The sequence below is a fragment of the Felis catus genome, chromosome A1 (genome assembly GCF_018350175.1).
Source record: "Felis catus isolate Fca126 chromosome A1, F.catus_Fca126_mat1.0, whole genome shotgun sequence".
Taxonomy (NCBI): Eukaryota; Metazoa; Chordata; class Mammalia; order Carnivora; family Felidae; genus Felis; species Felis catus.
The window spans coordinates 142,332,126-142,345,403 of NC_058368.1; the positions used below are offsets into that span (position 1 = coordinate 142,332,126).

The 13,278-nt window shown below is 33.3% G+C and overlaps 1 protein-coding gene across 2 annotated transcripts in view; it reads left to right on the forward strand.

The window, feature by feature from the left end:
- The window catches only part of SCAMP1 (secretory carrier membrane protein 1), a 127,156-nt gene extending 123,045 nt beyond the window's left edge, over positions 1-4,111 (forward strand). For both annotated transcript variants that reach the window (XM_003981088.6, XM_019835860.3), the window contains one exon: positions 1,266-4,111. In XM_003981088.6, the coding sequence (XP_003981137.1) occupies positions 1,266-1,430 (165 nt within the window). In that variant the 3' untranslated portion in view covers positions 1,431-4,111. The remainder of the gene's footprint in view (positions 1-1,265) is intronic.
- The last annotated feature ends 9,167 nt before the right edge of the window (positions 4,112-13,278 follow it).

Genomic DNA, 13,278 nt, shown 5'->3' on the forward strand with positions numbered 1-13,278 from the left:
GGAGCAGCTCTTCATTCCTTAACATGGCTTTCTTCCCTTGGCATCTGTGAAAAAGTCCCTGGCTTTTCCCATTCCTCTCTTTAATTGTTCCTTATTGTCGTGGGGACCTCTTAAATATTGGTATCTTAACAGACTTTGATATTTGACTCTTTCCTTTTTTCTCCATGGACCATTTCATTTGAATGTCAGAGTTGCAGTTACCATTTATGTGCCATTGCTTTTCAAGTCCATGTCCCTAGCCTATTCCTCTTTTGAACTCCAAATCAAATCTTCACCTGCCTGCTGCCTGCTGTGCTAGGTATGAATGTTTTGAACTTAGTGTCTCCTTTCCCCTCTAAACCAACCTATCTTACCTCTCCTCTGTCTTCTTGAAACAGTTTCCCAGTATCCAAGTTTGACTTGAAAGTCTTTGACTCATTCAAAGAAAGTTCCCTTTCTTTCTCTTCCTCCCTCCCCCCAAGTTTGTTAGACATGTAATAAATAAATATTCTAATTTGCTTTATTTCCTTCCCCGAATGTATATAAATTGGCTGATGTTATGTATTGTTGCACTTTGTACTTTATGCATCTTGTAACATATGCTAATAGAGTGTTTTTGAACCTTGCTCTTGAAAAGAAGTCCCAAAGATTTAAGTGATAAATCAGTATGGGCAGACACTTTCCAGAAGTTTTTCCTTTCCCAAAATTTCTCAGAAGTAAATCCTTTAGGACTTGACCATACACAAAAAGTAAAATGGTACACAGAGTGAAAGAGGACAGCAAAAGTATCTTTAAGGACCTATGTATTCCTTGGTATATTAAATGATGAAATGATAATCATTTGATTATAATAGGGTTAGTGGTGTATATGTAGCCAACATGAAAATTGATAAGGCATTACTCTGAATTGTCCAAGGTGGTAAGTTAATGTATTAATGTCTGAATGTCTCTTGTTATGTTTAAACCATTCTCTGTAATATCTTAAAAAGTAGGTATAGCAGGAAAAATAGCTTTTTGCATTTGGTTAAGAAGTTTTAAAAATTATTGTTGGTTTGCATAAGCATAACTATCTCTTCTGCATTGGGAGTGAACTGGAAGACAATGTTAGGAAAATATTTAAATACAGTATTGTATGTCAGTGTGGTGGCTGATATTCTTGACCTTAGGAATCATGGCTAGAATCTAGTCCTTTTATGTCTGGGTAATGTCAAGATTAATTGAAGAGTTGCTGAAAATGAGTGTGTAGATTACCACTTAACTTGTCCCACTTTTTTGTGCCTCCGTAGGTACATGGACTATACCGCACAACAGGTGCTAGTTTTGAGAAGGCCCAACAAGAATTTGCAACAGGTGTGATGTCCAACAAAACTGTCCAGACTGCAGCTGCAAATGCAGCTTCAAGTGCAGCAACTAGTGCGGCTCAGAACGCTTTCAAGGGTAACCAGATGTAGAGAACCCTCCAACAGTACACTGGTACCTTCTGACTGTACTTTTTCTCCAGTTACTGTATTCTATAAATATTTTTATGTTCAAAACACAGTACACACAGCATGTATATTTCCTGTTCACTTGTGCATGGGCTAAAAGCAGAAAAACTTCCTTGTCTTATTTGCCTATTAGTTTCTTAATATTTTGGTGCCCCTTGCAGAAAAAAATATCACATGCTAAATAAATATTCTCCATATTTTTTGGGGGATGAATGTTCAGCAAATTATTTCAGTGGTGACACACTGAAATTAATATGGTACTTATGATTAAAAATGCGTTTAGTACTAGCTGCAGTCATTCTTTCAAAAATCTTAGACTTAAGGATTACATATTGGAACATTAAAGCGATGCTTCATTCCATTTTCCCCATTTATACTGAAAGAAATAGGCCATCAGGGACTTAGGGATTTTAAAATTGGCTTGCTTTTTAGCAGTTTTAGTCACCAGTGAAGAGCCTGTGTGCATTTCGTAGTAGATGATGTAAATTTTATCCTTTTCTTTTTGTTTTATTTTTATAGAGTAGTTGATATTTTCATACCAATCTCTGATCTTGCATGGGCACCACATTTCTTAAAAGAATTAGTATTTTGGCTTTTGCACTGCTTATGGTTGTAGGATTGCAGAGTTGCTGGTAGAATCAAAGAAGAGATTTTCTGCAATAGTTTCTGTTAAATAAAAATTTATTGGGATGCAATATGAGAACATAATATGCAGTGCATCATCCAAAAAAGGGTAGATAATCAGTGGAATAGAATGTAGTGATGATAATACTGTTTTTTGTTTTTGTTTTTTAATTTTCAGTATCCGTATCATAGTAGAATATTACTGTATGGAAACCTTGGTATATTCTTGTGGTTACTCATTTTAATTGAACTGAGATTGTGTTTGGCAGCTCTTTTTTGGGGAGTGTGTGTGTATAATTTTTAACAGAGGTATTAAAGTCTAGACTAACTCCTTGTCCAAAAAGAACATACAGTATTTCAGGGATTTTTCTTTTAGCCTCTCATCTGTAGTGGGATTAAAAAGAAAAAGATGCTGTTGTTTCACATATACTTGAATTCCTAATGCACCTCAGTCTTTGAACTTTTGACACAGACTGAATACATTAAAATTTTTCAGCAATAGAAAAAAATGAAACATATAACTTGCACCAAGCAAGAAAATACAAATACAGTTAAATGCATTGATTGTGACTATGACCATGTTGAAATTGTTACTATGCAGCTTAGGAGTTCATTCTTAGAGTATACTTGATTTGAAACTTTGAATCATTTTTAATACTGATTTAATGACTCAAAGACCTTTGAAAGTCATTATACTGTGTTTTGGAAGTCATTAGCTAATTTAAGATTACAGAATAATCAGTAATGATTTATTCAACTTGATTTTAAGTAAGGATAGTCTATTGGGTTAAATTATTTGAGACTGCAGTTTTTTTTTTTTAAATAAGAATCAGATGGGTATAAATAGTTAAGTCACTTGCATTCTTTTCCCCAAATCTGGAGGTAAATGAATTTCATACTGAGGGTGGGATGATGAGTTCTCACTATTTATAAGGGAAGCTTTGCATGATAATAGATAACATGGATCCATCTAGATGGTGTTTACATTTGATTTATTTGGGATTTATTGAAATAACATACTTGGAAGATATTTCTTTTATTATGATTAAAATAGGTTTCAGAAAATGAATTTAAAACTTTTTATGAATATTTCTGATTAGTAATAATCTCCCTACTTTGTCAAACAAATAAGCCAGTTCAAGTTCTTTAGATTCTATAATCTTACTGAAAATCTATTTTATCACAGTGTGCTTTACTGAGTGTGTATTTTACAAACATTCAAAACATTAACCACAAAATACAAGAGGAGCTCTTATATTTATCATTAATTTATATCTCAAGTCCATTTCTTTTTTTCTTTTAACCACAAATGAATATAGAGACTTGAAAAATACTGACATACTTTCCTTTAAGAATAGGAATTATCTCTATTTTGTAGAAATCCCCAAAGGTAGCATTGTTAAATAGCAAATAATTAAAACCAACAGTACCTTTTTTGTGTGTGGATGGGGAGAATGTTTTAAGATCCAGTTACTTGGGTTAATACAAGCTTATGAGAGAAAATTGTTTTTTAAAAACCTAAATGTGGATTAAAATGATGGCAATACTAACGGTTTGATAAGGTATAGGGATTTTAAATTCTTAGATTCTCTATTCTCCTAACAATAGTTGGTAAATGGTCACATTTTCCAGCAAAAGATTGGCATTTGTTAATGTATTATATTTAATACTAATGTGACCCACCCAGTATCACAGTCATGAAATGGTCTTCATGTTGTAAGCATTCATGTCATTTTTCAGTTTGCAATATTAAGTTGTGGCTGTTTTCCTTCAAACTAAAATTTGAACACTGGAAAATCCTTGCTCAGTGATTTGTAATTTGGGACTTGGATTATTTATCTAGGGATGTTTGTATATTTTGTCAGTGAGTAATATTGCGCTGCCATCATGATGAGTGTCATGGTTCTATATAAATGCCCTCCATCTGTCCCTCTAATGTTGCATGTTTTCAGTGGTTTGGAAGTTTTGTATATTTATTGTATTAACACAGAGTGTCATAAAATAAAATGCTGTTTACTGGATGTTAGTTTGTCTAATTTTAAACATTATATTAGCATTTCAGAGGTAGAGATTATGCTGTCAGTTTAGTGTATATAGATATTTCACATTTGATTTTTAAAGAATCTCTGTAATTCTAACATGTGCTGAAAAAATAAATAACATAAAAGACTTTGTTAAAAACTCTCAGCAACACAAAATGACCATTTTTCTGTTGCATTAGAACTTTTAGGTGGTGGAACATGAACTTCACTCATATTTTGATCACTCTAAGGTCAAAATACACATACTGTCTAGAAGTTAGTAAGATTCAAAATGGAAACCCTGTTTTGTGGCTCAGGTTTTTCCTTGTAGGTTAAAATGGATGCCTCTGTACTAGTATTGTATTGATTAGATTGAACTTGTGTTCTGTTTCCTAACCTAGCTACCTTTGTTTTATGTGCCGATGAAAGTACCTATTTGTGTATTGTTGGATTTTTCACTTGGTTATCTAAGGAGGATGTAAAAATCTAAAATGTTCATGGTGAATCTTATTCTGAGAAATACATGTTAAAATAGGAACAGCATTTTCAATTTTCTGGGTGTTACCTAAAAAGTGAGTTTGGATTTTCATTGGATATACTGTCTTCTATAAATCTTGTTGAGATAATATATAGTTCATGTTTTAGAGGGGATTTATGTTAAATTGAGTTTATTTTCTGTAATTTATTTGTACTAGCATAATGCTTTCACAGTTACTGCTATATCTTTTTCTGAAAATGCTGACATAATAGCATTTAATTTTATATCTTTATTGGTGAAAATCTATGTTTAGACTGTTTATATATAGAGTTTGTTATAGTTTTGCATATATTTTCCCCTGTTAGAATTACCATGGCTGTCAGACACCATTGCACACTGTATTTCCTTCCATTTTTCCCGTAAGGAATATGTTTAGAGGGATTTTTTGATTCCATGTAATTAAGACCTTTTCAAGTTAAATAAAAATGGTTAATGTAAAAATAATTGATGGTTAAAAATAAAAAATGCCTTACTTTGATAGATTTTCAAGTACCACAGTATAAATTTATGTAGGGTAGAATGTTTTAAAACACTAGAGTTGTTTTAAATACTTGTTTATTAAACTAAAAATTTATATCTTAGTGTCGAAATATTATGGAAGTGAAGTATTTCCACTAGAACTTGAGGATACATTTTACCAAACAGCATGCTTTTTGTATTGATGGGTGTTTTAAAACCTCATTAGGGCTTTGTCATAGTATATAGAGAGCTAGAAAGAAATCTATAGAAATTTGCTAAGCCAGACATTGCCACTAATCTATACAAGGTAGATAGATTTATTCAATTTAAAGTTTCTGGGAAAATGAGGAAAGACTCTTCTCTAGTGTTCTTACCCTTCCTGAGGTTTCATATTTACAGTTTAACTTTGTGGTTTTGGTAAGAAAAAGCCTTTAACCTATAGAATTTTCACTAGCACTGTTTATGTTTTCAAATGGCAAGGAGATAGTAGCCACCTGGTAGCAATGTAGTGAGTGTTAAATTTTATGTTGATCTAAATCTTGATTTATTTTTCAGCTTATATCTTTCTGGGCTTACATGGCTGATGGTGTAGTTAAAACTTTCCTACCACTAAAACCATTTTATCTTTTCTCTAATAGGACAGAAAATAGTTAATCTTCTCCAACCTAATGATGTTTTGTATACTCAAGACAAAATTACTCTAAATATTTTCTCTACATTTAAACAGTTATACTTTGTAGAATCATAGCATGCAAATTTTATTTTTTAATTCTTATATGTAATCTTAGAATTCCTTCAACACTCATTTAGTATTTTGTAGGCCGGTGATTCTCAAGATAAATCATAGTTGTGAGTAGTTGTTACTGTTGGTAGCTTATAATATTCTTCAGCTGTTTCTTCAGCCAAAAATCACTCTTTTATCTGGTCATCACAGTAGTTCCTGTAATATTATAGTCTACACAAAAACTCAGTCCACTGGGCACACACATTCCTACTCAAAGTAGTTTTTTCTAGTTTGTTTTTTCTAGTAGTTTGTGCCTCCTACTCAAAGTAGTTTTTTCTACTAGTTTTTTCTAGTTTGAAAGTCTTATATACCTATTAGAGAACAATTAGAAAACATGGAAAATGATAAATGAGAAAAAAAATCTGTGTTTCTATCATCTAGGAATATCACTGCTAATGTTTTATTGTATTTTCCACTTTTTCTATCCATGCGTACATTTATGTAGAATTAAGGGATATAAACAGTGTGGGTTTTTTAATCCTATGTTCCCTCTTTTAGCATTATATCATAATGGTCTGATAGTTTAGCTTCTAAAATAAACTTTTTTAATTTATAAAATAAATACACATTTCAGTAGAAATTACAGAAAATATTTATAAAGCAAAAGATAAAGTTGCTCATAATTTTATACCAATAAACATTAAAATTTGGTTTATATGTTTCTATTAATTTTTGAGGAAGATACCTTTTATCCTGAAATTAAAAAATAAGTTTTTCTTTCAACCTTCTTGGGTGGTTCAGTTGGTTAATTTACAGGTATTTTGCTTTTGATGCCTTTGCTTTTGGAGCCATATCCAAAACATCATTACCAAGGTCAGTGTCAAGGAACTTGCCACCTATGTTTGTTTCTAGGGATTTTATGGTTTCAGGTCTTACATTCAGTTCTCTAATCCATTTTAAGTTAATTTTGGTGTATGGTATAAAATAATGGTCCAGTTTCATTCTTTTGCATGTGGCTGTCCAGTTTTCCCAGCACCATTTATTGAAGAGACTGTTCTTTTCCCCATTTATATTTTTTAATCCTTTGTCATAGATTAATTGATCATGTATGTGTGGGTTTATTTCTGGGCTCTTTCTTTTTATGCTAATATAATGTTTTGATTATTATAGCTTTGTAATATAACTTGAAATCGGGGAGTGTGATGCCTCCAGTTTTGTCCTTTCTCAAGTTTGCTTTGGTTGCCCGGAGTCTTTTGTGGTTCCATACAGATTTTAGTATCATTTATTTTATTTCTGTGAAAAATGCCATTTGAATTTTGAAATGGTTTGCATTGAATCTGTAGATGGCTTTGAGTAGTATAGACATTTTAACATTATTCTTCTGTGAGCAGAGAATATCTTTCCGTCTGTGTCATCTTTATTTTCTTGAATCAGTGTCTTACAGTTTTTAGTCTGTGGGTCTTTTACCTTGGTTAAATTTATTCCTATTTTATTCTTTTTGATACACTTGTAGATGGGATTATTAATTTCTCTTTCTGATAGATCATTTTTAGTGTATAGAAATACAACAGATCTTTTGTATACTAATTTCATATCCTGAAATTTTACTGAATTCATTTATTCTAACATTTTTAAAATAAAGTCTTCAAGCTCTTCTATATATAAAATCATGTCATCTACAGATAGTGGCAGTTTTATTTCTTTCTTTCCAATTTGGATGTCTTTGTTAATTTTTTACTTGCCTCCTTGCTCTTGATAAGATTTCCAATACTGTTTTGAATAAAAATGGCGAGAGTGGGCATCCTTCTCATGTTCCTGTTTCACCGCTGAGTATGATGTTAGCTCTGGGCTTGTCTATTTTCACCTTGTCCATATATCACCATTACGAAAGAGGGTATGTTCCCTCTATACTCACTCTGTGGAGAGTTTTTGTTGTAAATACATGTTGAATTTTCAAAATGCTATTTTCTGCATCTGTTGAGATGATGATATTTTTATCATTCATTTTGTTAACGTAGTATATGAAATTGATTTGCAGATGTTGAACCATCTTGCATCCCTGGAATAAATCCTACGTGATCATGGTGTATGGTTCTTTTAATGTATTGTTAAATTTGGTTTCCTAATATTTTTTGACAACTTTTGCATTTATGCTCATCAGGGATATTGTCCTGTAATTTTCTTTTCTTGTGGTGTCGTTAGCTGATATTGGTTAGGGTAATATTGGCCTCATAAAATGATTGGAAGCATTCTCTCCTCTTCAGTTTTTTTTAGAAGACTTTGAGCATTATTGGTATTAATTCCTTGAATGTTTGGTAGAATTCACCCTTAAAGCCATCTGGTCCTAGACTTTTATTTGTTGGAGGTTTTGATTTTTGATTCAGTCCTCTTACTAGTAATCAGTCTGTTCAGATTCTTTATTTTTTCATGATTCAGTCCTAGAAGACTGTATGTCACTAGGAATTTATCCATTTCTTCTAGGTTGTCCATTTTATTTGCATATAATTATAATAGTCTCAACATCCTTCATGTTTCTGAGGTATCTTTGTAAAATCTGATTTTATTTATCTGAGCTTTTTTCTTTGATAAGTCTAGCTAAAGGTGTTAAGATTATATTTATCTTTTCAAAGAACCAGTTCTTAGTTCCATTGATCTTTTTCTGTTATTTTTAGTCTATTTCATTTTTATTCTCTGATCTGTTACTTTTTTCCTTCTACTAATTTTGGGCTTTTTTTTTCTTTTTCTAATTTCTTGCAGTTAGATAGTTTGAGATTTTTCTTATTTCTTAAGGTAGGCCTGTATTGCTATGATCCCTCTTAGAACTATTTTTGCTGCATCTCATAAATTTTGGTATGTTGTGTTTGCATTTTTGTTTGAGGTATTTTTATTTCTCCTTTGATTACTTTATCGACCCACATTGGTTGTTCACAGTTGCACAGTGTTTAATCTGCACATTTTCCAGTTTTATTCTTGTAATTGGTTTCTAGTTCTGTATCATTATGGTTGGAAAAGATGCTTGATATGATTTGTTCTCTTAAATTTATTAAGAATTGTTTTTGTGACTTTACATGTGATCTGTCCTGGAGAATGTTTCATGTGCACTTGAGAAGAATGTGTTTGCTGCTGCTTTTGGATGGCATGCTCTGTTTATATTTAGTAAGTCCATCTGATCTAATATGTCATTCCAGGCCAATGTTTACTTATTGATTTTCTGTCTGGATGATCTGTTTGTTGATGTCCTACTATAATGTCCTTCTATTACCTCATTGTATTGCTTTGTCTCCCTTTTCCTTTAGGGCTGTTAATACTTGCTTTATATGTTTAGTTGCTTCTATGTTGGGTGTATAAATACTTATAAATATTATGTTGTCTTGTTGGATTGACCCTTTTATCATTATGTAATGCCCTTCTTTGTCTTTTTTACTGTCTTTATTTTAAAGTATTTTGTCTCATATAAGTATTACTATGCCAATTCTCTTTTGGTATATTTTTGCGTGGAAGATCTTATCATTTCATTTCCAATCTATATGTGCCCGTACATCTGAAGTGAATCTTTTGTAGACAGCATAAAGTTGGGTTTTGTTTTCTTTTATCCATTCAAACCACTCTGTGTCTTTTGATTAGAGAATTTAGTCCATTTACATTTAAAGTAATTATTGATAGTTATTAACTTATTGCTATTTTGTTGTTTTCAGCTGCTCATATGTTATTTTTCTAAGTCCTGTTGTTCCTTTATGTTCTCATTTTCAGGTTTTTGTGTTAATAATTTATCAAGGAATCTATTGTTCCTAAGTTTGGGGGCCTAGTCTTTTGTTCTTTCTTTAGGGCAAATTGCTGGGTCAAAACATAAGCGTTTTCTTTTTTAACTCCACCTCCAATGTGGGGCTCGAACTTAAGACTCCAAGATCAAGAGTCACATTCTCTACCAACTGAACCAGCCGGGTCCTCAAAACTTAAGCATATTTTTAAAGGCCTTTGTTGTGCATTGCCAAATTGCTCCAGAAAATTTTATCAATTTATATCCTGTCAGTATTGTATGAAACGGCCTTTTTTAAAAAAAAAATTTTTTTAATGTTTTTTATTTATTCTTGAGAAAGACAGAGCACGAACGGGGGAGAGGCAGAGTGAGAGAGGGACACAGAATCAGAAGCAGGCTCCAGACTCCGAGCTGTCAGCACAGAGCCCGATGCGGGGCTTGAACTCACAAGCCATGAGATAATGACCTGAGCTGAAGTCAGATGCTTCACCGACTGAGCCACGCAGGTGCCCCTGAAATGGTCTCTTTATCCACACTCTGCCAAATTGGATGTTCTTTTCTAAAGTCTTTGCCACCAGTAGGTTTTACAGGTTTGTTCTTTTAGATTCTCATTGTCGATAGATGATGGCTCATTCAACACTAACCTGTTTGTTTTTTGGTTTTGCTAAATAGGAGTGACCATGTATCCTGAATCTACAGAGAAATCTTCCACTTCCTGAAAGCACTAAGATGAGGATAATTAGGATGGAAAAAGCATTGGTGGCCTCAGGTAGCAAATCCATTGAGGCTCTCTAGGTAAAATTAGATTGGTTTTAACAAGTTATGTTATTCTTCAAAATTTTTTCATCTAATAACTTTTATTTAGTGAGGACTTTATACCAGAGAGTATACTAAATGCTTTACATACATCACTTAATCCTCACACCAGACCTATGATGTAATTTCTATTACTGGCTGCATTTTTATAGATGAGTAGAAAATTATCTCAGTCACTCAGTGAGTGGTGGTGAAGGGGCAGCTAGACCCGTGTCTCTTCACTCCTGTTACATATGGGATCTTTGCCCCATGGTATCACTTCTTTCCAACTTTGTTCCCTTTCCATTTTTTCACATTAATATCCATAATTCATATCCATCCTTTAGGGATAGGACTCTAGGAAAAAAAAATCCACAACCAAGAAAAAAATTACAGCATGTACTTTTGAAGTCTCCACATCAAGGCCTGGCTCTGTGATGTGTGGGTGAGTACCTGCTGTACCGTTACCAAATGGTCTTTGGCATTTGTGTTTATGTTTGGAGAAACTTTAGCTGAGGTCAAATCCTTATTAGGTTAACTATGAAGAAAACGGGCTTTTTAGCTAATAATAATAGCTGCTTATCCTGGATGAGAGGTTGTTTATAACAAAATAAGAACTATGAAACCACTATTTGTATTACCGCTGTCATATACCTAATGAACTTTTAGTGGCCGTTTTCAGGATTGAGTGAATTGAGACATGTGGTGTCCTCTTCAAAGGTATGAAAAACTACCAGGTCTTTCTCTGAAAAGGGAGGAGAGAGCAGTTTTTGTCAGTTGTCAGCTTACGGTCTTTTTGGAATGGTACTTGGAAGTTATTCTGAGACTTACCTACACAGAGATGTTGGTGTTCCCCCACGGTTTGTATTGGCCTTCTTTTCACCATGTACCTTCGAGGTGAAGGAATCTACAGCTGTTTGAGAATATATAGACTTGGGTGTCAAAACTGTCTTTGAGCCTTGGCTTTTTCACTTTGTAGCTTTTTAACCTAAATTATTTAACTTAAGTTGCTTGAGTAACAACTTATCTGTAACATGAGAATAATTTTCTTTTCATTGAGTTTTGATGAATAAATGAATTATATTAAGTGCTTAAGACAGTACATGTACAGAGAAACTGCACAGCAATTAAGAACTCTTATATTCCATCGTGTGTATTGATGACTTCCAGATCTCTTTGTATAACTTGGTCTTCTCTCCATATCCTTTTCCGGACTGCACACAGGACTTCTCCACTGGCAGCCTAAGCTGAACCCTCCCACCTTTACTGTTTCTGCTCCTCTTGGATTTCTAATCTTGGTGACAGCATCACTTTTCACCCAGTGCCCAATTTAAATAGGAAGTCACTCTGGACTCTCTCTTCCTCTCTTTCCACACCCCCTCCCACTTCTGACTAGTCACCAAGCTGTCCATTTTTTTTCCAAAACCTATCTAATTCATCTTACAGTTTTCACCATCACCTGCCTTAATTCAGGCTTTGTTCTCTTGCGGATAGGTCAAAGTGGTATCCCCTTTGGACACTTGGTTGACTGCTTGCCTATAGATGTTAGATTTTTCTGTATATTTTACTATAAAAAGCCAAAGAGCTGCACATATCTACATGTTATTTGGTTGACTTTTCCTTCCCATGTGGTTTTACTGCTTCCTCTTATTTATGCTTTTTATCTACATCCTGTATTCCTCAGCAAAATGAGCAGTTTACAATTTAAAGACTTATCTTGTAGAACTCTATGTGGTGAGGAAGAAGCTGCAAGGAAGAAGATAGTAGTAGGGACAGCAATTGCACGGCCCCAGCCAAATGATTAAGCAGCGGACATGGACTCTGAAATAAAGACAGTTACTGGTTCTTGCTGCTTTGAAGAGGAGGCTAAAAGTTTGCTTTGATGTTGTTTTTATCCTTTAGTGTTGCAGAGTTGAAAAGATGGTGAATTATTGGAAATTCCTGAAAACACCCACTTAAAAATAAATGTCCAAGACAGTCATGACTGTTCTTAAGTAGTTTTAATGTTAAGCAAAGACTTTAAGGAGAGCTAGGAGTAAGCTGAATGTAGTGTTCAGAGAGATCAATCATGAGAAGCTGATCCAGTAGCAGAATTGCTAGGTAAAAACTAAGGATGAAATGGGAAGCAGTTATGAGGATTCTCCAGCTTCTGCTGGCATGTAAAGTCAGGGTCCTTTCTCTTTTGGATTAAAGATGTGATAGTTGAAAAAGCAACCAGAAGTTTCCAGTTTTGCTTGAGATATTTAGATAACTTGTTTGGAATATTTTTTCTTGAGTGATTCGAATAATTTTGTCAGCTTTTAATTGTTACTTCTATCAGAAACCTAGCAGGTTTCAGGTATGTTTAGAAGCCAAAGCATAAATGTTGTTTCAGCTGTTATGGGTCCTCAATCAGAAAAGAAACAGCCATTTTTTGTTTATTCTGTCAGATAAGTGCTTCATGGGATATGGAGAGTTGAATCAGAGTTTATGAAATAGGTTGTGTCATCTTTCAATTAATAAATTAGAATTCTCCTTCTTGATAAGGCTTGTTATGGGCAGGATTACCTTCAAGAAATGTGGATGTGGAACTGTTCCACAACTGACTTTTCATATTGGAAGAGACGGTGCCCTTCATCTGACTTTCTTCCTTGTCATTATTACACATATTTCTTTGTAAAGCCTTTGTAATACTTAGAAGCATTTTCATGTTTCTTAAATTTACTATAAAATTTAAGGTATTTGTATAGTATTTGAGAGTCCCCCCCCCCATTTATATTGATGCTTCTCCAAGGAAGAAATGTGTACTTAATATTAAAGTTAAAGCTAACCTAAGGTAGGAATATATATGTTACTAGTGAATGGAATAAAGTACCTGAATATCTTTTCCTATTGTTAATATTACATATAAATTA